At 49.6% G+C, this 20,842-nt stretch overlaps 1 protein-coding gene, 1 long non-coding RNA gene and 1 other non-coding gene across 8 annotated transcripts in view; 1 reads left to right on the top strand and 2 right to left on the bottom strand.

Moving 5' to 3' along the window:
• Nucleotides 1–937: 937 nt before the first annotated feature.
• LOC114673879 (U7 small nuclear RNA) lies at nucleotides 938–999 on the bottom strand. Its single transcript, XR_003724733.1, has one exon. It is a non-coding gene; the product is annotated as a U7 small nuclear RNA (small nuclear RNA).
• A 16,765-nt stretch (nucleotides 1,000–17,764) lies between these two features.
• LOC144336549 (uncharacterized) lies at nucleotides 17,765–20,085 on the bottom strand. Its single transcript, XR_013408433.1, has 3 exons — nucleotides 19,798–20,085; nucleotides 19,122–19,191; nucleotides 17,765–18,908 (listed from the first exon to the last, which is right to left on the bottom strand). It is a non-coding gene; the product is annotated as an uncharacterized LOC144336549 (long non-coding RNA).
• AFG3L2 (AFG3 like matrix AAA peptidase subunit 2) overlaps nucleotides 17,773–20,842 on the top strand; it is a 50,154-nt gene continuing 47,084 nt past the window's right edge. For 3 of the 6 annotated variants that reach the window (XM_077975363.1, XM_077975364.1, XM_028837935.2), the window contains exon 1: nucleotides 17,773–18,031. In XM_077975363.1, the coding sequence (XP_077831489.1) occupies nucleotides 17,918–18,031 (114 nt within the window). In that variant the 5' untranslated portion in view covers nucleotides 17,773–17,917. The remainder of the gene's footprint in view (nucleotides 18,032–20,842) is intronic. The other 3 variants (XM_077975367.1, XM_077975368.1, XM_077975365.1) reach the window with 1 other exon arrangement.

Below are 20,842 nucleotides of genomic sequence, written 5' to 3'. Positions count from 1 at the left end.
GAGTCTCACTCTGTCACCCAGGCTGGAGTGCAATGGCACAATCTGGGGTCACTGCAATCTCCACCTCCAGGGTGCAAGCGATTCTCTTGCCTCAGCCTCCCGAGTAGCTGGGATTACAGGCAAGCACCACCACGCCAGGCTAATTTTTGTATTTTTGGTAGAGACAGGGTTTCACCATGTTGGTCAGGCTGGTCTCACACTCCTGACCTCCTGATCCACCCTCCTCGGCCTGGCATTACAGGCGTGAGCCACCATGCCTGGCCTTTTTTCTCTTTTTAAGAGGCAGGGTTAGCCGGATGTGGTGGCTCATGCTTATAATCCCAACACTTTGGGAGGCCGAGGAGGGAGGATCACTTGAGGTCAGGAGTTTGAGACCAGCCTGGCCAACATGGTAAAACCCCGTCTCCTACTAAAAATACAAAAATTGGCCGGATGTGGTGGTGCATGACTGTAATCCCAGCTACTCGGGAGGCTGAGGCACGAGAATCACTTGAACCCGGAAGGCGGAGGTTGCAGTGAGCCAAGATCACGCCACTGCACTCCAGCCTGGGTGACGCAGCGAGACTCTGTCTCAAAAAAAAAAAAAAGAGAGAGAGACAGGGTCTCACTCTGTCACCCAGGCTGGAGTGCAGTGGTGTGATCATAGCTCACTGCAGCCTCAACCTCCAGGCCTCAAGTGATCCTCCCTCCTCAGCCTCCCAAGTAGCTGAGACCACAGGCACTATGCCCGGTTAATAAAAACCAAATATATTGTAGAGACAGGGTCTTGCTATGTTGCCCAGGCTGGCCTTGAACTCCTGGGCTCAAGCAGTTCTTCTGCCTTGGCCTCCCAAAGTGCTGGGACTACAGGTGACAGCCACGGTGCTAGCCAGACAACTGTTTTTTGAATGAATGGGAATGACTTGTTCCTACTGCCTTTTTATTGTTTTTTCCTTTGGAGGATTTTCCAGTAAAAACAAGAAGACCTGCCAGAGAAATTCTAAAAGAACTGTACCACTTCCACCTGGCTTTTGAGAAGAGAATGGGCAGTGTGGGGACAGGCAGAGGTGTCGTTCCAACCCAGGCTGCGTAATAATGGGTAACCTGAGGAGTCCTGGCAAGTGCTGGTGCTTGGAAGCAGCCATAGGGACTTTCCTTCAACTGGACTGCAGTGTGGCCTGGGCATTAGGCTTTGAGAAGCTCCCTGGGGATTCCGGAATGCAGTGAAGCTTGGAAACCAGGGAGTAGAGGGAGTAGGGGCAGGCAGGGAGGCCAGGCAAGAAGCTGTTGCCCTAGATAGGAAAGACATGGGCACCTGCCCAGAGCAGTAGGATGAAACCTGCTCAGAATTAAGGTGCTTATAGTCAACAGGGTTCAAGGAGAAGGAAAAGAAGCACATCCCACCCCCTTTCCTCTTTGTCTGTCACCTGCTCCTCTCCAGCACCCCTCCACTTACAGGGTCTGGCAGGTTGGCTTGCTGTGTCCCTCTCCATGCCCTTGCCACCTTGTGCCATAATTCTGGGTGATGTCAATATCCTCAAGAATGACCTACCCAGAGGCCTGTGGTCCCTGGGCCTATCTTTTTTTTTTTTTTTTTTTTTTTTTTAAGATGGAGCCTCATTCTGTCACCCAGGCTGGAGTGCAGTGGCACGATCTCGGCTCACTGCAACCTCCAGCTCCCGGGTTCAAGTGATTCTCTGCCTCAGCCTCCTGAGTAGCGGGGATTACAGGTGCCCAACACCACGCACAGCTAATTTTTATATTTTTAGTAGAGAGGGAGTTTCACCATGTTGGCCAGGATGGTCTTGAACTCCTGACCTCAGGTGATCTGCTCACCTTGGCCTCCCAAAGCTGGGATTACAGGCGTGAGCCACTGCGCCTGGCCCTTTTTTTTTTTTTTTTTTTTTTTTTTGAGACGGAGTTTCACTCCTATTGCCCAGGCTGGAGTACAATGGCGTGATCTTGGCTCTTGCTCACATTTTGAACTCCTTCACCTCAAAAATCTCAAACTCCAGTATCCCACTCTGAGGACCTTCTTCCTCCCTAACAGAACCTTGACTTTGTGGTGGTACCCATCTCATACTCAGTGCCTCAGGGAAGCCGCCCCCTTGCTGCAAGGCTGCCTTGTGGTCTGAGGGTCTGAGGTTCATTTAGGAGCCTTCATGTGACCCAGCACAGGCCTGGGAGACAGGAGGGTGTCTGCTGAGAGACTGCCAGGAAAAAGGCCCTGGGTCCAAAGCACAAGTTTTTTTCATTGGTTAGCTTCTGGAACTAGTGTGGCCATGTCAATGCCAACAGGAGGGTAAAAGTCACCAGCAAGAAAGAAAATGTAAAGCCAGGCATGGTGGCTCATGCCTGTAATCCCAGCACTTTGGGAGGTTGAGACGGGCGGATTACCTGGGACCAGGAGTTTGAGACCAACCTAGGCAACATGGCGAAACCCCATCTCTACTAAAAATACAAAAATTTAGCCAGGAGTGGTGGCAGGCACCTGTAATCCCAGCTACTTGGGAGGCTGAGGCAGAAGAATCACTTGAACCCAAGAGTCAGAGGTTGCAGTGAGCCAAGATCACACTATTGCACTCCAATCTGGGTGACAGAGTGATAGTCCATCAAAAAAAAAAAAAAAAAAAAAACAGAAAGAAAAAAAGGAAGAAAGATGAAAGAAGGAAAGGAAAGCGATGAAAGAAAGAAAAGAAAGAGAGAAAGAAAGGAAGAAAGAGAGAAACAGTAAAGAAACAGTTCTCAAGGACATAGCCAGCCACTCCCTCATAGGCTGCCCTGGCTGCCACAACAAAATTCCACAGACTGGGCAGCTTAAACCCATTTATGCCTAGCGTTCCATTATCGGAACGCTAAGCATGTGGGAGCTATTTATATCCTACTGCTCAAAGTAATTGCCAAGGTCTGATAGCAAAAATTCAAAAAATTGCAACTTCAGGCATAAATGGGTTTAAACATCAATCAGTTCTCAGGGTGCTGGAGGCTGAGGAGATCAAGGCCCTGGTGGATTTGGTGTTTGGTGAGGGCTGGCTTCCTGGTTCTTAGATGGTGTTTTCTTGCTGCGTTCTCACGTGGCAGAAGGGGTGAGGGAGCTCCCTGGGGTCCCCTTTTTTTTATAAGGGCAGTCATCCTGTTCATGAGGCTCCACCTTCACGACCGGATCACCTCCCAAAGGTACCATCTCTGAATACCACCACTGGAAGTTAGGCTTCGACGTATGAATTTGAGGAACACAAACATTCAGTCTAGAGTAATTCAGCCCACCAGAGACCCTCCTTAGCTTTGGTCGTGGTTCTTTATTATAAATGTTGAATTGTTGAATCCCATCTGAATGTACATGTATCTTTAAGCCTTCACTGGTCCCCCACACTCTGAGCACTGCCTCCAGTCCTTCCCTCTTTGCCACCTCACTCAAGTGGTACCTTCTCTTTAACCTCACAGCCACCCCCAGCCCCCAAACACTCCATTAGCTCCTATTCCCAGCCCTCGTATCCTGCCCATCCCACCTGTCCTGCACCTCATCAGGGCTAATCTGAGCTGCTCCTGCTCTGGTCTTTCCATTCTCTCCCTCCGTGCTGCAGTCGGCCCTCTCTGGTAGGAGCCCAAATGACTCTGTGCTGCTGGAGAAAAGGCATGATCTTACTTGTTTTATCCAGGTCCCCTACGGGTAATACATTCATCCTTGGTCATCACCCTCCCCCATCCTGGACCATGCTCCCCACAACTCCTTGTCAGTTCCCGGCCCCTCTCTCTCTGGGCTGATGACTTTGCTTCTTGCCACGTAGAGAAAATTAATCCAAAAGTGTGATCTCTATTGCCTTTGGGCCCTTTGGTTAGATACGGTGGAGCTGCATGTTGGTTTCTGCTGGTTAAGGGCACAGGCTCTGGAGCGGGGCTGCTGGGGCCCACACTGGGTCACCACTCATTCATGGCCTTGGATGGCCCACAAGTGGTCGTGAGTACTGACGCGGTGTCAGACACAGGGCGAATATCCCGTCTGCAGGAGATGCTGTCACAATCTGGACCCAGGCCAAGCTCCCCACTGCCTTCTGTCCTCAGATGACGCCGACTTCACCAACTCTCCGCGGTGCCGGGGTTGGGGGGATCTGCTCTGCCAGTCTTCTCTACTCAAATTTCGGTTTCTTCCACCCTGCATCCCACCCTGGATTATACATATGGCCAAGTCTTTTAACTTAAAAGAAAGAAAGAAAGAAAGAAAACTCCCTTCCCAGCCCTTGCTTCTGTCTGGTTCCCCAAAGGAGTTACACCATTTCCGTTGTTTCACCCACCTGGACCCTGCCCACCCCAAACAAACCCGGTGGGGATTGCCTGGGCTTTGTGGGAAACAAAGGAGCAATCCCCAATCGCCAACCAACTCCAATAGAAAAAGATGTACTGTTCTTTTTTTTTTTTTTTTTTTTTTTTTTTTGAGACGGAGTCTGGCTCTGTCGCCCAGGCTGGAGTACAGTGGCCGGATCTCGGCTCACTGCAAGCTCCGCCTCCCGGGTTCACGCCATTCTCCTGCCTCAGCCTCCCGCGTAGCTGGGACTACAGGCGCCCGCCACCACGCCCGGCTAATTTTTTTTTTGTATTTTTTAGTAGAGACGGGGTTTCACTGGGTTATCCAGGATGGTCTCGATCTCCTGACCTCATGATCCGCCCGTCTCGGCCTCCCAAAGTGCTGGGATTACAGGCTTGAGCCACCGCGCCCGGCCAGATGTACTGTTCTTAAGTAAATAGTAAGTGGAGCCATGCCCTTTGTTAGAGGGGCGCTCCTGCAGAGACGGACCTGGCCTACCCCTCAGCCCTTGCGGAGAGTTAGCCGCAGGGCGGCGCATGCGCTCTGGACAGCAGCCCAGAAAGGCCCTCTAGGCAGGCATGGGGTGTGCGGGCGGCCAGGTGACACACGGGTCTGACTCAGCGACGCCCAGCAGTCCCTTTGTTGTTGTTTCAGTTTTATAGTTTCTGTAGAACTGGAAAGATGCCACCCAGAAGGGCGGGTGGCCACCTGTCGGCTGGCGGAACAGCACCAGGATGCAGCTGTTCCTTTGGACCCCGGCTGGGCCTCTCAGGCAGGGAAATCAGGACTGTGTCTTGTCACCAGCAGGTGTGGGAACTAGGAGTGAAGACTTCCAGGAAATGGAGAATTTTGAAGAAAAATTCATCCCTAGCCTTTATCTCTTAAGGCTGCGATGCCTCTTCTCCATTTCTTTGGCTTGAGAACCACAGTCATCTGCCTGGTTGCAAAAGCCCATTTTCACAATGCAAAGGATGGATTACTCTCGCCATCCTAGCAGTTTATGCTGGCAAATGCCAACCCGTGCAGAGAAGCACTGGGAGTCTGTCTTCCAGGCTGCTCCACCTCCTGTCATGTCCTGCAATTGTTCCCCTCACTTCCCATTCTAGTCATTCAAAAGAATGGTCCATACCTGCTCTCTCCAGCTTGCTGTTGTCCCACTTAGTTCTTCTGCGACGTGCTATAATGGGCTCCTGAAACTTGACTCCTTAATAAGGTCGTCAGTAACCATCAAACGTGCCACTCCGGTGGGTACTGTTCAGTCCTCATCTTTCTGGACCTCTCTACGCACTTGAACTCAGGTGACTCTTCCTGAAACTCCACTCCCTTGGCTTCCGTGACACTCCCTTTCACTGCCTCCTTTGCACACTCTACTTATCCTCCATCTTTCTGTTCTTCTCACTCAATACCTCTCTTTCTGAGTGAACTCATTGAGTTTCACAGTTTCCACTGATTCCCTAACTAACATCTCTATCTCAGATTTCTACCCAAGCTTCATTCCCACACATCCAGCTACTTGCAGGCATTTCCTGAGGCAGCTAGCAGTCTTCCTTCCTCAGCCTCTTCCACAAATCTTTCAGGTCGGTGGCATCACTTAGGCACCCCAGGCTGGAGAAGAGGGAGTGACTGCTCACTCCTTACAGCCAACCAATCCTCAAGTCCTCTGAAATTTACCTCTTACAGATTGTTTTGGTTCATTCCCTTGTCTACATCCTTTAAGAGGCAATAGGGGCCGGGCACAGTGGCTCATGCCTGTAATCCCAGCACTTTCAGAGGCCAAGGAGGATGGATTGCCTGAGGTCAGGAGTTCAAGACCAGCCTAGCTAATATGGTGAAACCTGTCTCTACTAAAAATATAAAAATTAGCCAGGCATGGTGGGGCATCTCTGCAGTCCCAGCTATTTGGGAGGCTGAAGCAGGAGAATTGTTTGAACGTGGGAGGCTGAGATTGTAGTGAGCTGAGACCATGCCATTGCACTCCAGCCTGGGTGACAGAGCAAGACTCTGTCTCGAAAAACAAAACAAAACAAAACAAAACAAAACAAAGGCTGGTCGCGGTGGCTCACTCCTGTAATCCCAGCACTTTGGGAGGCTGAGGCGGGCAGATCACGAGGTCAGGAGTTTAAGGACAGCCTGACCAACATGGTGAAACCCCATCTCTACTAAAAATACAAAAAAATTAGCGGGGCATGGTGGCACGTGCCTGTAATCCCAGCTACTTGGGAGGCTGAGGCAGGAGAATCGCTTGAACCCAGGAGGAGGAGGTTGCAGTGAGCGGAGACCGTGCCTGGCAACAGAGTGAGACTCCGTCTCAAAAAAAAAAAAAAAAAAGAGGCAATAGGATTTAATAGTTAAAGACATGGGTTTGGAAAGGAACAAACCTGGGTTCCAGTCCTGGTTCCCCTTCTACAAGTCACTTAATCTCGCTAAATGTCAACATCATTCATGAAGTGGGAATACTAGTAGCACTACCTGGTGGGACTTGTGAGAATGAAATGAGAACATGTGTGAAGTCCTTAGCACAGTGATGCGAAGCAGTGCACCATGTGAGCGAGCTCCTCTCAGGTTGCTGTTGTATGACCAGCCCTACTATGCGGCCCTTTCAGGTCTGGCTCTGGCTCACTCCTCTGGAAGACTTTAACAGCCAGGCAGTTGGGACTTGCCCCTTGGGGCTCCCTCTGCTGGCACGCCCTCCCTGCCTCATGATGCCCGCCTGGGTGCCTGTCACGCCCCTCCGTCATCCTGCAGTCCTCCTGCTGTCTCCGTTGACACCCAGCGCATTGGTTCCTCATTACTGCACTTATGTTTGTGTTTCTCCCACTAGATTAAAGATGCAGCTTTCTAGGCTCCCCCATACCTTTTGAATGGGCATTTCTGGGGTGAAAACCAGAAACAATACATATTAATGAGCAGCCCAGGCAATTACAATGCTCCCTAAAGTTTAGAAAGTAGTTCTGCATGGACTCTGAGCTCCTCAAGGATGAGACCTGAGCCTCCTTCATCTTTGTGTACCCAGGGTCTAACCCAGGTGGTGGCAAACGGCAGTCACTTGAACATTGCTTGTTCAGTGAGTCAAGGGTGACTCCTAGGGGTTGTAAACTAGCTATTGTAAACATGGCTTGGCCATGGGGCGGCGGGGGCTCCGTCTAGTGTAATTACTGACAGAGCCGTCTAGTCTAGTGTGTTTCGAGCCGTATCCGGGAAGCCCTATGACCTTACTGACCAGCTCGGGGGTAAACTGAGGAGTTTTTCAAGCAGTGGTCCTACTTTTTGCTTGCATATATTCAGATTCTATACACTGAAATTCCATGTCAAATTTTCTTTTTTTTTTTTTTTTTTTTTTGAGACGGAGTCTGGCTCTGTCGCCCAGGCTGGCGTGCAGTGGCCGGATCTCGGCTCATTGCAAGCTCTGCCTCCCAGGTTTATGCCATTCTCCTGCCTCAGCCTCCCGAGTAGCTGGGACTACAGGCGCCCACCACCTCACCCGGCTAGGTTTTTTTTGTATTTTTTAGTAGAGACGGGGTTTCACCGTGTTCGCCAGGATGGTCTCGATCTCCTGACCTCGTGATCCGCCCGTCTCAGCCTCCCAAAGTGCTGGGATTACAGGCTTGAGCCACTGCGCCCGGCTCAAATTTTCATTTTTATAAAAGACTGCTGCTAAAAATAAATAAGTTTGAAAACTGCTGTATCAGAAAGTTTGTTTTAACTTAGAGAGAAAACCATTCTCCCAATAGGTAAGAAGATTCTGAGGGGATGTTTCCCATTTGTCATAGATATTTGCCTCATCTATTACCCCAGGACTATAACAAAACTCAGGCTGTAGTGTTTCGCTGATCCGTAAATACAATGGTAGTGAAGATCTTATTTACAGAGACTTCAACCTGCCACGGTGTCACAGCAAGGTGCAGAAGTAGCTACCTGCTAGTGCCTAGCTACCTGCCAGCACCTAGCTATTCTAAGAACTTATAGAATATTACTGGAATCCAAGGACATGATCTCTTACTAAATTCACAACCACCTTGAGACTCAAATGGACAAGATGTACCAGAGTATTATGAAAACAGAGCAGGACAGGCATGTGGCTCATCCCTATAATCACAGTGCTTTGGGAAGCTGAGGGAGGAGAATAGCTTGAGGCCAGGAGTTTGACACCAGCTTGGACAGCATAGCCAGATGTCATTTCTAAATTTTTTTTTTTTCTTTAGACGAAGTCTCACTCTGTCGCCAGGCTGGACTGCAGAAGTGTGATCTTGGCTCACTGCAACCTCTGCCTCCTGGGTTCAAGCAATTCTCCTGCCTCAGCCTCCTGAGTAGATGGGACTATAGGTGCCCACCACCACACCCAACTAATTATTGTATTATTTTAGTAGAGATGGAGTTTCACCATGTTGGCCAGGAAGGTCTCAATCTCTTGACCTCAGGTGATTCTCCCACCTTGGCCTCCCAAAGTGTTGGGATTACAGGTGCGAGCCACTGCCCCGGCCAAAAGAAAATTTTTTTAAATAGAACAATTAGCTGGGTGTGGTGCTGTGAGCATGTTGTCCCAGATACTCAGGAGTCTGAGGTGGGAGGAGCACTTGAGCCCAGGAGTTCAAGGTTATGGTGAGCTATGATCACACCACTGCACTGCAACCTGCGCAACAGGTGAGACGCTGTCTCTGAAAAAACAGAGCACATCCCTTTTAGTTTGTGTGGTATGTGTCTTCTTTTCAACACCTACATAGAATTGCTGAGGTAAGGTGAGACGTGGTAGCTCACACCTGTAATCCCAGCACTTTGGGAGGCTGAGGCGTGTGGATCACCTGAGGTCAGGAGTTTGAGAGCAGCCTGGCCAACATGGTGAAACCCCGTCTCTAATAAAAATACAAAAAATTAGCCGGTGTGGTGGCGGGCACCTGTAGTCCCAGCTACTTGGGAGGCTGGGGCAGGAGAATCACTTGAATCCAGGAAGCAGAGGTTACAGTGAGCCAAGACTGCACCACTGCACTCTAGCCTGGGCAACAGGCTCAAAAAAAAAAAAAAAAAAAAAAAAATTGCTGAAGTAAGTCTTTTCAATACACATCTTACATTCTCCTCCTTACTTCTATTTCTGGGCACTTTAATTCTATCCGATCTAGCTTACAGAGCTTCTCACTAGGCTCCTCACAAACCATTTCCTTCTCAGCTTTCAAATGCCTTCTCACATAATGCCTTCTGGGATTGTGGTACTGTACTCAAAAGATGGCTTATACAAGGAGTTTGGTGTACCAAAGCAATCATCACATTTTTTTACAAGAAGACACAATTGGGAAACATCTAGAAACTTTATGATTTGAGTATACTATTGTGGTCAACACTTCTAGAAAAATATTTGATCACTACCAAGTAAAAGGGTGATAAAGAATCTTCTAAATGTTCTGCAATTGTCATTCATGCAACATGCATTGGTAGCACCCTGGCATCTGTGACATAATTCATGGTCTTACTCATTATCATCTGGAAGACAGCAACTGGACATTGTGTCTTTTCTATTCCTTTACCTGAGGCCAGTTGCCAGGAATAGTAGCACAAACCAAGAACACAACTGGAAAAGATTATGTCAGCTTCACTTTAGAGAAAACACAGCATTAGGTTGTTCATGGAGATGAACTACAAAGAATAGAAAAATTATTTTTTGAAAAATCCAAGGCCGGGCGCGGTGGCTCACGCCTGTAATCCCAGCACTTTGGGAGGCCGAGACGGGCGGATCACAAGGTCAGGAGATCGAGACCATCCTGGCTAACACGGTGAAACCCCGTCTCTACTAAAAGTACAAAAAACTAGCCGGGCGAGGTGGTGGGCGCCTGTAGTCCCGGCTACTCGGGAGGCTGAGGCAGGAGAATGGCGCAAACCCAGGAGGCGGAGCTTGTAGTGAGCCGAGTTCGCGCCACTGCACTCCAGCCTGGGTGACAGGGCAAAAGACTCCGTCTCAAAAAAAAAAAAAAAAAAAAAAAAAAGAAAAATCCAGACCAGCCTTGTGAACACATTTGAAGGTTTTTTGGAAATGCATGGCATTGTCTAGAGATTCGTGGGGCTCTCCTGACGCCTAGTGGGCAACCATATACAGTGCAACTCTGGGTGAGCGAGCTCAAGCCCTAGCCATAAAACACACATTATTTTCTAAAAAATACTGTTTACCAAGCAATCTCTCTGCTAGGAAACCATCCTCTGAATGGACGCTGGCACATGTGTATATATGCATGTACCAATAAGAATACTTGGCTGGGTGCGTGGGCTCATGCCTGTAATCTCAGCACTTTAGGAGGCCAAGACGGGAGGATCACTTGAAGCCAGGAGTTCGAGACCAGCCTCAGAAGTATAGTGAAACTCCGCCACAAAAAAATTTAAAAATTAGCCAGCTGTGGTGGTGCAGGCCTGTAGTCACAGCTATTTGGAAAGTTGAGGCTTGAGCCTGGGAGCTCAAGGCTGTGGTGAGCTATGATCGTTGCACTGCACTCCAGTCTGGGTGACAAAGCAAGACCCTGTCTCAGAAAAAAAGCTCACGGTGGCTTCTGAAATAAAAAGAAATGAGAAGTAGTCTAAATGACGCTTGGTGAGAAAACTATTAAAACTTTACAAGAGAATACAATAGAGCTTATTAATGACTGGGGGGGAACTATATGTTATTAACATATAAAAATATATGTTAAGCAAAAGAAAAAATCAAGGTGCATAAAGTATACATTCATTCATGTAAACATAAGTTTTTTTGTTTGTTTGTTTGTTTTACGACAGAGTCTCGCTCTGTCACCCAGGCTGGAGTACAGGGCACCATCTTGGCTCACTGCAACCTCTGCCTCCTGGTTCAAGCAATTCTCATGCCTCAGCCTCCCTTGTAGCTGGGACTACAAGCACATGCTACCATGCCCAGCTAATTTTTTTATTTTTAGTAGAGGTTGAGTTTTTACCATGTTGGCCAGGCTGGTTTCAAACTCCTGGCCTCAAGCAATTCACCAGCCTTGGCTTCCCAAAGTGCTGGGATTACAGACATCAGCTACCACACCTGGCCTAAAAATTAGTTTTATATGCTTGCAAATACATATAAAATGTATGGACACACACACACACAAAAAAAACTACCTAGAAAGTTACCTTTAAAGGCTGGCATGGTGGCTCATACCTATAATCCCAACACTTTGAGAGGCCAAAGCAGGTGGATCACCTGAGGTCAGAAGTTAGAGACCAGTCTGGCCAACATAGTGAAACACTAAAAATACAAAAATTAGCCAGCCATGGTGGCAGGTGCCTGTAATCTCAGCTACTTGGGAGGCCGAGGCAGGAGAATAGCTTGAAATCTGGGAGGCAAAGGTTGCAGTAAGCCAAGATCAGCCACTGCACTCCAGCTTGGGTGACACAGTGAGACTCTGTCTCAAAAAAAAAAACAAAACAAAACAAAACTAGGCTCCATGGCTCACGCTTGTAATCCCAGCAATTTGGGAGGCCGAGGTGGGTGGATCACAAGGTCGGGAGATCAAGACCATCCTGGCTAACCCGGTGAAGCCCCACCGTCTCTACTAAAAATACAAAAAAATTAGCTGGGCATGGTGGCAGGTGCCTGTATTCCCAGCTAGTTGGGAGGCTGAGGCAGGAGAATGGCGTGAACCCGGAAGGCGGAGCTTGCAGTGAGCCAAGATCAGGCCACTACACTCCAGCCTGAGTGACAGAGTGAGACTCCGTCTCAAAAAAAAAAAAAAAAAGAAAGAAAGTTACCTTTAAGATGTGAATATGAGAAATGAAGAGGCTTTTACTTTTCATTTTGTAACTTTGTTTCCGTCCACACTGATGAAAAAAAATTATACTGAACTTTTTTTTTAATTAGAAAGACAGAGTCTTGTTCTGTCACCTAGGCTGGGGTGCAATGGTGTGATCACAGCTCACTGCAGCCTTGAATTCTGGGCTGAGGCAGTCCTCCTGCCTCAGCCTTCTGAGTAGCTTGAACTACAGGCATGTACCAGCACACTGAGCTAATTTTTAATTTTTTTTTTTTTTTTTTTTGAGATGGAGTCTCGCTCTGTCACCTAGGCTGGAGTGCAGTGGCGCAATCTCAGCTCACTGCAATCTCCGCCTCCCGGGTTCAAGCAATTCTCTGCTTCAGCCTCCCAAGTAGCTGGGATTACAGGTGCCCATCACCACACCCGGCTAATTTTCTTTTACTTTTTTTTTTTTGAGACAGAGTCTCGCTCTGTCGCCCAGGCTGGAGTGCAGTGGCGCGATCTCGGCTCACTGCAAGCTCTGCCTCCCGGGTTCATGCCATTCTCCTGCTTTGGAAAACTGTCAATTTTCATAGGTTAAACGTAGTCATATAACTCAGCAGGTCCGCTCCTGGGCATCTTCCCAAGATAATTGAAAGGATATATCCACACAGAAACCTGTACATGTGTTCATAACATATGTACATATGCTGTGTTCATAGCAGCATTATTCATGATCGCCAAAAACCAGAAAGAGCCTAAACATGTTATCAACTGAATGGATGAATGAAATGTGGTGTATTATTACAATGGAGTCTCCCGAGTAGCTGGAACTACAGGCATCCGCCACCATGCTCAGCTAATTGTTTGTATTTTTGGCAGAGACAGGGTTTCACCATGTTAGCCAGGATGGTCTTGATCTCCTTAACTCGTGATCCGCCCGCCTCAGCCTCCCAAAGTGCTGGGATTACAGGCATGAGCCACTGCACCTGGCCTTTTTTTTTTTCTTTTTTTTAGACAGAGTCTCACTGTGTCTCCCAGGCTGGAGTGCAGTGGCTTGATCTCGGCTTACTGCAACCCCCCACTCCCGGGTTCAGGCAATTCTCCTGCCTCAGCCTCCGGAGTAGCTGGGATTACAGGTGCATGCCATCACGCCTGGCTAATTTTTGTATTTTTAGTAGGGATGGGGTTTGTCATGTTGGCCAGGCTGGTCTCGAACTCCTGACCTCAAGTGATCCGCCAACCTCAGCTTCCCAAAGTGCTGGGATTACAGGCATGAGCCACCGCACTTGGCCTAATTTTTAAATTTTTTGTAGAGATGGGGATCTCGCTGTGTTGCCCAGGCTGATCTCAAACTCCTGGCCTCAGGTCATCCTCCCTGCTTGGCTTCTTAAAGTGTTGGGATTCTATAATCCACTGCACCTGGCCCCATCATTATCCTGAACCTTTTATATTTCAACGTTTTACATTTTTTTGCTCTTAGAACTATTACATATTTATTACAGGATATTTGGAAAATATACATAGTCATAAAATTATTTTTTCAAAGTACTTGTAATCTCAGCACTGAAAAAAATAGCATCCTTTAATAGTCTTAGATTGTGTTATATTTTATTTGAATAGATAATATTTTCACATGGTTCAAAAAGGTAAACACTGTGAAAAAGCACACACCGAGAAGCTCAGATGGTCCACACCATCCTGCCTGCTGCTGGCAGCCACGTTCATTAGTCTTGCACATTCTATCAATCACCCCCCCAGCCCCTGGCAATCCCTAATCACCGTCTTCTGTCTCCATGGATTTGCCTATTCTGGATATTTCATATGTATAAATGCAATCTTATATGTGGTCTTTTATCTCTGACTTCTTTGTTTCCAAGGTTTATCCATGCTATAGCGTGTATCAGGTCTTCATTTTATGGCTGAATAACAATCCATTGTAATAATACACCACATTTCATTAATCCATTCAGTTGATAACATGTTTAGGCTCTTTCTGGTTTTTGGCGATCATGAATAATGCTGCTATGAACACAGCATATGTACATATGTTATGAACACATGTACAGGTTTCTGTGTGGATATATCCTTTCAATTATCTTGGGAAGATGCCCAGAGCGGACATGCTGAGTCATATGACTACGTTTAACCTATGAAAATTGACAGTTTTCCAAAGCATTTTATAGTCCTACTAACATGAGGGTTCCAATTTCTCCACACTCTTGACAATACTTAATATCTATATTATTTTTTACTATGTAGTATTTTTTATTACAGCTCTCCTAGATTGTGAAGTGGAATCTCATGGTTTTCTTTTTTTTTTTTTTTTGAGACGGAGTCTGGCTCTGTCACCCAGGCTGGAGTGCAGTGGCGTGATCTCGGCTCACTGCAAGCTCTGCTTATTGGGTACACACCATTCTCCTGCCTCAGCCTCCCAAGTAGCTGGGACTACAGGCGCCCGCCACCGTGCCCGGCTAATTTTTTGGTTTTTTTTAGTAGAGACGGGGTTTCACTGTGGTCTCGATCTCCTGACTTCGTGATCCGTCCGCCTCCGCCTCCCAAAGTGCTGGGATTACAGGCGTGAGCCACCACGCCCGGCTTGTAATTTTGTTTGTTTGTTTGTTTTGAGATGGAGTCTGGCACTCCAGGCTGGAGTGCAGTGGTGCGATCTCAGCTCACTGCAATCTCTGACTCCCGAGTTCAAGTTATTCTCCTGTCTCAGCCTCCCGAATAGCTGGGACTACCGATGCTTGCCACTATGTCTGGCTAATTTTTTTTTTTTTTTTTTTTTTTTTTTAGTAGAGATGGGGTTTCTTTCTTTCTTCTTCTTCTTCTTCTTTTTTTTTTGAGACGGAATCTCGCTCTGTCACCCAGGCTGGAGTGCAGTGGCGCAATCTTGGCTCACTGCAACCTCCACCTCCCAGGTTCAAGCGATTCTTCTGCTTCTGCCTCAGCCTCCTGAGTACCTGGGACTACAGGTGTGTGCCACCATGCCCGGCTAATTTTTGTATTTTTAGTAGAGACGCAGTTTCACCATATTGGCCAGGCTGGTCTTGAACTCCTGAACTCGTGATCCACCCACCTCGGTCTCCCAAAGTGCTGGGATTACAGGCGTTAGCCACCGTGCCCATCTCCTCCCTCCCTCTCTCCCTCCCTTCCTCCCTCCCTCCCTCCCTTCCTTCCTTCCTCTCTTTCTCTTCTCTCTTTCTCTCTTTTTTTTTTTGAGTGGAGTTTCACTCTTTTTGCCCAGGCTGGAGTGCAATGGTGCAATCTCGGCTCACTGCAACCTCTGCCTTCCGGGTTCAAGTGAATCTCCTGCCTCAGCTTCCCGAGTAGCTGGGATTACAGGTGTGCATCACCATGTGCAGCTAATTTTGTATTTTTAGTAGAGATGGGGTTTCACCATGTTGGCCAGGCTGGTCTCAAACTCCTGACCTTAGGTGATCCGCCTGCCTTGGCCTCCCAGTGTTGGGATTACAGGCATGAGCCACTGCACCGGGCCAATTTGTGTCATTTTCTTTTTTCCTGATTGGTCTGAGTATTGATCTTCTCAAAGAACATCCTTTGATTTCATTCATTTCTCTCTTTTAGTTTTTAATTTTATTGATTTTTGCGCTTATCTTCTTTTTTTTTTTTTTTTTTGAGATGGAGTCTCGCTCTGTTGCCCAGGCTGGAGTGCGGTGGCCTGATCTCAGCTCACTGCAAGCTCCGCCTCCCGGGTTCACGCCATTCTCCTGCCTCAGCCTCCTGAGTAGCTGGGACTACAAGGCGCCCGCCACCACGCCCGGCTAATTTTTTGTATTTTTAGTAGAGACGGGGTTTCACTGCGGTCTCGATCTCCTGACGTTGTGATCCGCCCGCCTCGGCCTCCCAAAGTGCTGGGATTACAGGCGTGAGCCACCGCGCCCGGCCGCGCTTATCTTCTTTCTCTTCTTTGGTTTTACTTCATTTTCTTAGTCTAGCTTTTTTTCTTTTTTGAAGATGAGGTCTTTCTGTTTTGCCCAGGCTTGTCTGGAACTCTTGGGCTCAAGTGATCCTCTCACCTCAGCCTATTTCTGATACTGATTTCTAATTTAATTTCATTGTGGTTAGAAAATATGTTTTATAAGACTTGATTCCTCTTAATATTTTTATGGCCTATAATATGGTTTATTTTGATAAGTGTTCCGTGAAAACTTGAAAATAATGTGTATTCTGTTGTTATGAGTAGTTTTCTATAAATGTCAATTCGATTTCTTTGGTTGTGTGTAAGTCTTTTATATACTTACTATTTTCCTGTCTAATTGTTCTGTCAATTATCAAAAGAAGGATTTGAAATCTCCAAATATAATTGGAAGTTGTTGTTCTGTCAGTCTTTGCTCCCTGTATTTTAAGCTTCTGTTAATGGGAACAAAGATGTTTACGTTGTTATGTCCTATTAATGAATTGACCCCTTTATTATAATAAAAATCCTCTTGGCCAGGTGTGGGTGGCTCACATCTGTAATCCCAGCACTTTGGGAAGCTAAGTCAGGAGGATTGCTTAAAGTCAGGAGTTTGAGACTAGCGTGAGCAACAAAGTGAGACTCCATCTCTACGCAAAATAAAAAAAGTCGAGTGTGGTGGCGAGCGCGTGTGGTCCCAGCTACTTGGGAGGCTGAGGCGGGAGGATCCCTTGAGCCCAGGAGTTGGAGGCTGCAGTGAGCTACGATTGCACCACGGCATTCCAGCCTAAGTGACCGAGTGAGACCCTGTCTCTGGAAAAGAAAAGAAACCCGATACTATTCATCCTTAGTGATATTCTTTCCCCTGAAATTAATTTTGTTTGGAATTTCCTTGCCCTAAAATCTGTCTACTCAGTTTTCTTTTGTGCGAGCATGGTATGATGGTGTTTCTGGTATATCTTTTTCTTATTGTTTTACTGCCATTGGGGTAATCACAGGACTCACCTGGTTTGTCTCCTGTCTCTCAAGGATTACTGTCCTTTGCCTGAGGTCCAGCATCGCAAGCCTGGGCGACAGAGCGAGAGCCCGTCTCAGAAAACCCCCCAATCCCCCACCTCGGTTCAAAGACCTCTCTTTTTTTCCTCCGCTGTCACGGTACAGGAAACAATGTGTAGTTTCCACTACCTGAAAGACTCGACTTGCTCTCCAAACACCAGTTCCCCGACAGGGTTCCCAGAGCGCAGGCTGCACGGCCCCAACACTCCCTGCTGCTTGTGAATCTTCGCCTTGCCTTCCCAGGGTCAGGAATGTGCGCTTCGGTGTCTCCAGACCCTAGCAACACCCGACGACTGAGCTGGCGCCGCTGGAGCCTTCGCTGCTTCCACCTCGCTCCTAACTGGCTGGCCCACCCAGCTGCCCAGGCCCGGGAGCCCAGGATCCCAGGCGCGCGTCTCCCCTTAGTCCCCGCCTCCAGCCACGCCCTCCACTCCTCCGTCGGCCTCGCCTGCAGCTCCCGCTCGCCCTCCCGGTTCTTCCTTGGCCCCGCCTCCAGCCACGCCCCCCACGTGCGCCATCGGCCCTGCCCCCAGCTCTCGCTCGCCCTCGCCTGTCCGCCCTCGGCTCCGTCCCCGCTTCGCCATCGGCTCCGCCTCCAGCTCCCCCTCGCCCTCTAAGGTCCTTCTTCGGCCACGCCTCCAGCCGCGCCCCCAACGCCGCTTCGTCGGCCCCCGCCTCCGGTCCCGCCCCCACGCTCCTACCATTTGGTCCGCTCTCCTGCACCGGCTGAGGTCGCGGCCGGTTTCGGAGAGAAGACGTCGACGTCAGCGCGCCGGGGCGGGGCTGGCGGCGGGAGACGCCGCGTTGAGAGCTGGGGCTCCGCCGTGAGCCGCGGGAGCGCTGCGCTGCCTGGCGGTCTCTCCCCGAGCGGAGCCTGCTTCCCGAGGCCTCCAGTGGTCGCCTGCCCGCGCCTGCGCAGCGTCCCGGGCCGAGAGGGCCACGGCGGCGGCCATGGCGCACCGCTGTTTGCGGCTGTGGGGCTGGGGCGGCTCCTGGCCCCGCGGCCTACAGCAGCTGCGCGTGCCTGGCGGCGTGGGCCCAGGCGAGCAGCCCTGCCTCCGGACGGTGAGTCCTACCTGGGCGCCCGGCGCCCTCCACCCGGCCTCGGGCCCACTTCCGGCTCGGGAGAGCGGGCGTCAAGGTCACTGGCCCCCGCCCTGCCGCCCCACGCGGGCCGTCCCTGCCGAGGGCCGCGGCCCCCCGCGCTGTCTCTTCGCCGACCGCTGAGCGCCGGTTCGCGCCCAGCCCTGCCGGTGGGATTCGAGTTTTGAAAACGCGCAGCTCCAGTAGAGCCGGGTCTTGGCGCTTCACCGGGGCGGCTGAAGCCTCGAAGGTCATGTTGGCTTGGTGGCCGTCCTTGTCCCCGCGTTCATGTCCCGGGAGCACGGAAGGAAGGCGTCTGTAGTTTTGAGTCAGCAGCACGAGCACGATGTTGTCGCAAGGACGGGTTTTGGAGTCAGGCTGCCTAACCTCTCCGAGTCTCCGTGTTCCCGTCTGCTGAATGGGGCCATTGCGGGCATTCCAGGACTGGCAGAATTAGCTATTATTATTAAGAATGTCACATTTTCGGAGCAGGGACTCTGTGTTCGTTGCATATTAGAGCCTGCTATCAGCGGGAGGCTCTTCCTCTGTTGGTAGCCATCCCTCTAGATACACACACAGGACCTGATACATGTTGCTGACATAATGATAGTGTGTGGACAGAACCATGGCCGTGATCTGCCTCAAGGAAAGGTTCACGTGTCCAATAATCGCTCTCACTGTTTAGGTGACTGTTCCTCATCCTCACGGTGGTGTACGGGTGGTGGTTGAGGTCCCCGGGTCGGCCAAGGGAACCTGGCTTGGCCTCCTGCTATCCCAGCGCCCTTGAGGTAGTCAGCTCAGCGTCTTCACTGTGAGGGGAGATAGGCCGGTGCGGGAACTCACGCCTGCGATCCCAGCACTTCGGGAGGCCGAGGCGGGAGAAGCTTGAGTCCAGGAGGTGGAAACCAGCCTGGGTAGTGTAGCAGACCCTCCGATCTACAATTTTTTTAAAATTTTTTATTTATTTATTTATTTTTAGATACAGGCTTTTGCTTCGTCGCGTAGGCCGGAGTGCAATGGTACAAACACAGCTCACTGCAGCCCCAGACTGAAGCAATCCTCCCGCCTCAGCCTCCCAAGTATCTGGGACTACAGCACCATGGTTGATTTTTAAAAATTTCTGGAGAGGCCGGGCGCGTTGGCTCACACCTGTAATCCCAGCACTTTGGGAGGCTGAGTCGGGCGGATCACCAGGCCAGGAGAGGGAGATCATCCTGGCTAACACGGTGAAACCCCGTCTCTACTAAAAATACAAAAATTTAACCGGACGTGGTGGCGGGAGCCTGTGGTCCCAGCTACTCGAGAGGCTGAGGCCGGAGAATGGTGTGAACCTGGGAGGCGGAGCTTGCAGTGAGCTGAGAGTGGCCACTGCACTCCAGCCTGGGCAACAGAGCAAGACTCCATCTCAAAAAAAAAAAAAAAATTCTGGAGAGGTGGGGTTCATCATCTTGCCCAGGCTGGTCTCAAACTCCAGGACCCAGGCGATCCTCCCACCTCGTCCCCTTTTTTTTTTTTTTTTTTTTTTTGAGACGGAGTCTCGCTCTGTAGCCCAGGCTGGAGTGCAGTGGCCGGATCTCAGCTCACTGCAAGCTCCGCCTCCCGGGTTCACGCCATTCTCCTGCCTCAGCCTCCCGAGTAGCTGGGACTACAGGCGCTGCCACCTCGCCCGGCTATTTTTTGTATTTCTTAGTAGAGACGGGGTTTCACCGTGTTAGCCAGGATGGTCTCCATCTGACCTCGTGATCCGCCCATCTCGGCCTCCCAAAGTGCTGGGATTACAGGCTTGAGCCACCGCGCCCGGCCCACCTCGTCCCCTTAAAGTGTTGGCATTACAGGCCTGAGCCACAGCTCCTGGCCTCTACGAATTTTTGTTTTCTTAAATTATCTGGGCTCAGTGGTTCACGACTGTAGTCCCAGCAACTCGGGGGACCAAGGCGGGTTGCTTGGCGCAGGAGGTTGAGGCTCCAGTGAGCTGTGATTGCACCACTGCACTCCAGCGTGGGTGACAGAACCTGTCTTTAAAAAAAAAAAAAAAGGGCGTGGAATGGGGGAATAATAGTGCCTGCATTCATGACTTTTACTCTTTGAGGCTCCCTTGCCAGTCTTAGATCAGTTTCTTCGCTCTGGTCATGCCACGCTGCCCTGCGGTAGGTCCTTTTTCAGTTTCCTGCATTGTATCCATTTCCCTGTTTTACCAAGCTCTGATCCCTTTTCTTCTTTTCCTTCTTTTTTTTTTTTTTGAGACAGGGTCTCTCTCTGTCGCCCAGACTGGAGTGCAGTGGCGTGATCTCAGGTCACTGCAACCTCTGCCTCCAGGGTTCAAGTGATTCTCCTGCCTCAGCCTCCTGAGTAGCTGGGATTACAGGTGCCCGCCACTATGCCTGGCTAAATTTTGTATTTTTAGTAAAGATGGTATTTCACCATGTTGGCCAGGCTGGTCTCAAACTCCTGGCCTCAAGCAATCCACTTGGCCTCCCAAAGTGCTAGGAGCCGCCCCCACCTAGCCTGACCCCTTTTCTTTTGCTGCTTGTGAATATTGGACTCAGACATACAGTTCTAGGTAGGGATCTGCGTTGTGAGCTTGCAGTTTTATGTCAAAAGTGTTACCCAGAGGCCTTCCTTTGGAGTGACACTATCGTCCCTGTAAATGTCACTCAGATGCTGATATATAAGGAAGTTCTCTGTGCTGACAGCTGTAGCTGATTAATTTGTGAGGGGAGGCGGGGGCAGTGGTGATACCTACTCTTTGGTACTCTGAAGATCTGCCTGGTGACACCTGGGCGTTATTGTGCT

The sequence above is a fragment of the Macaca mulatta genome, chromosome 18, assembly GCF_049350105.2.
Source record: "Macaca mulatta isolate MMU2019108-1 chromosome 18, T2T-MMU8v2.0, whole genome shotgun sequence".
Lineage (NCBI taxonomy): Eukaryota > Metazoa > Chordata > Mammalia > Primates > Cercopithecidae > Macaca > Macaca mulatta.
Note: the sequence above shows the minus strand (reverse complement) of the source record. Positions and strands in the feature narration are given on the sequence as shown.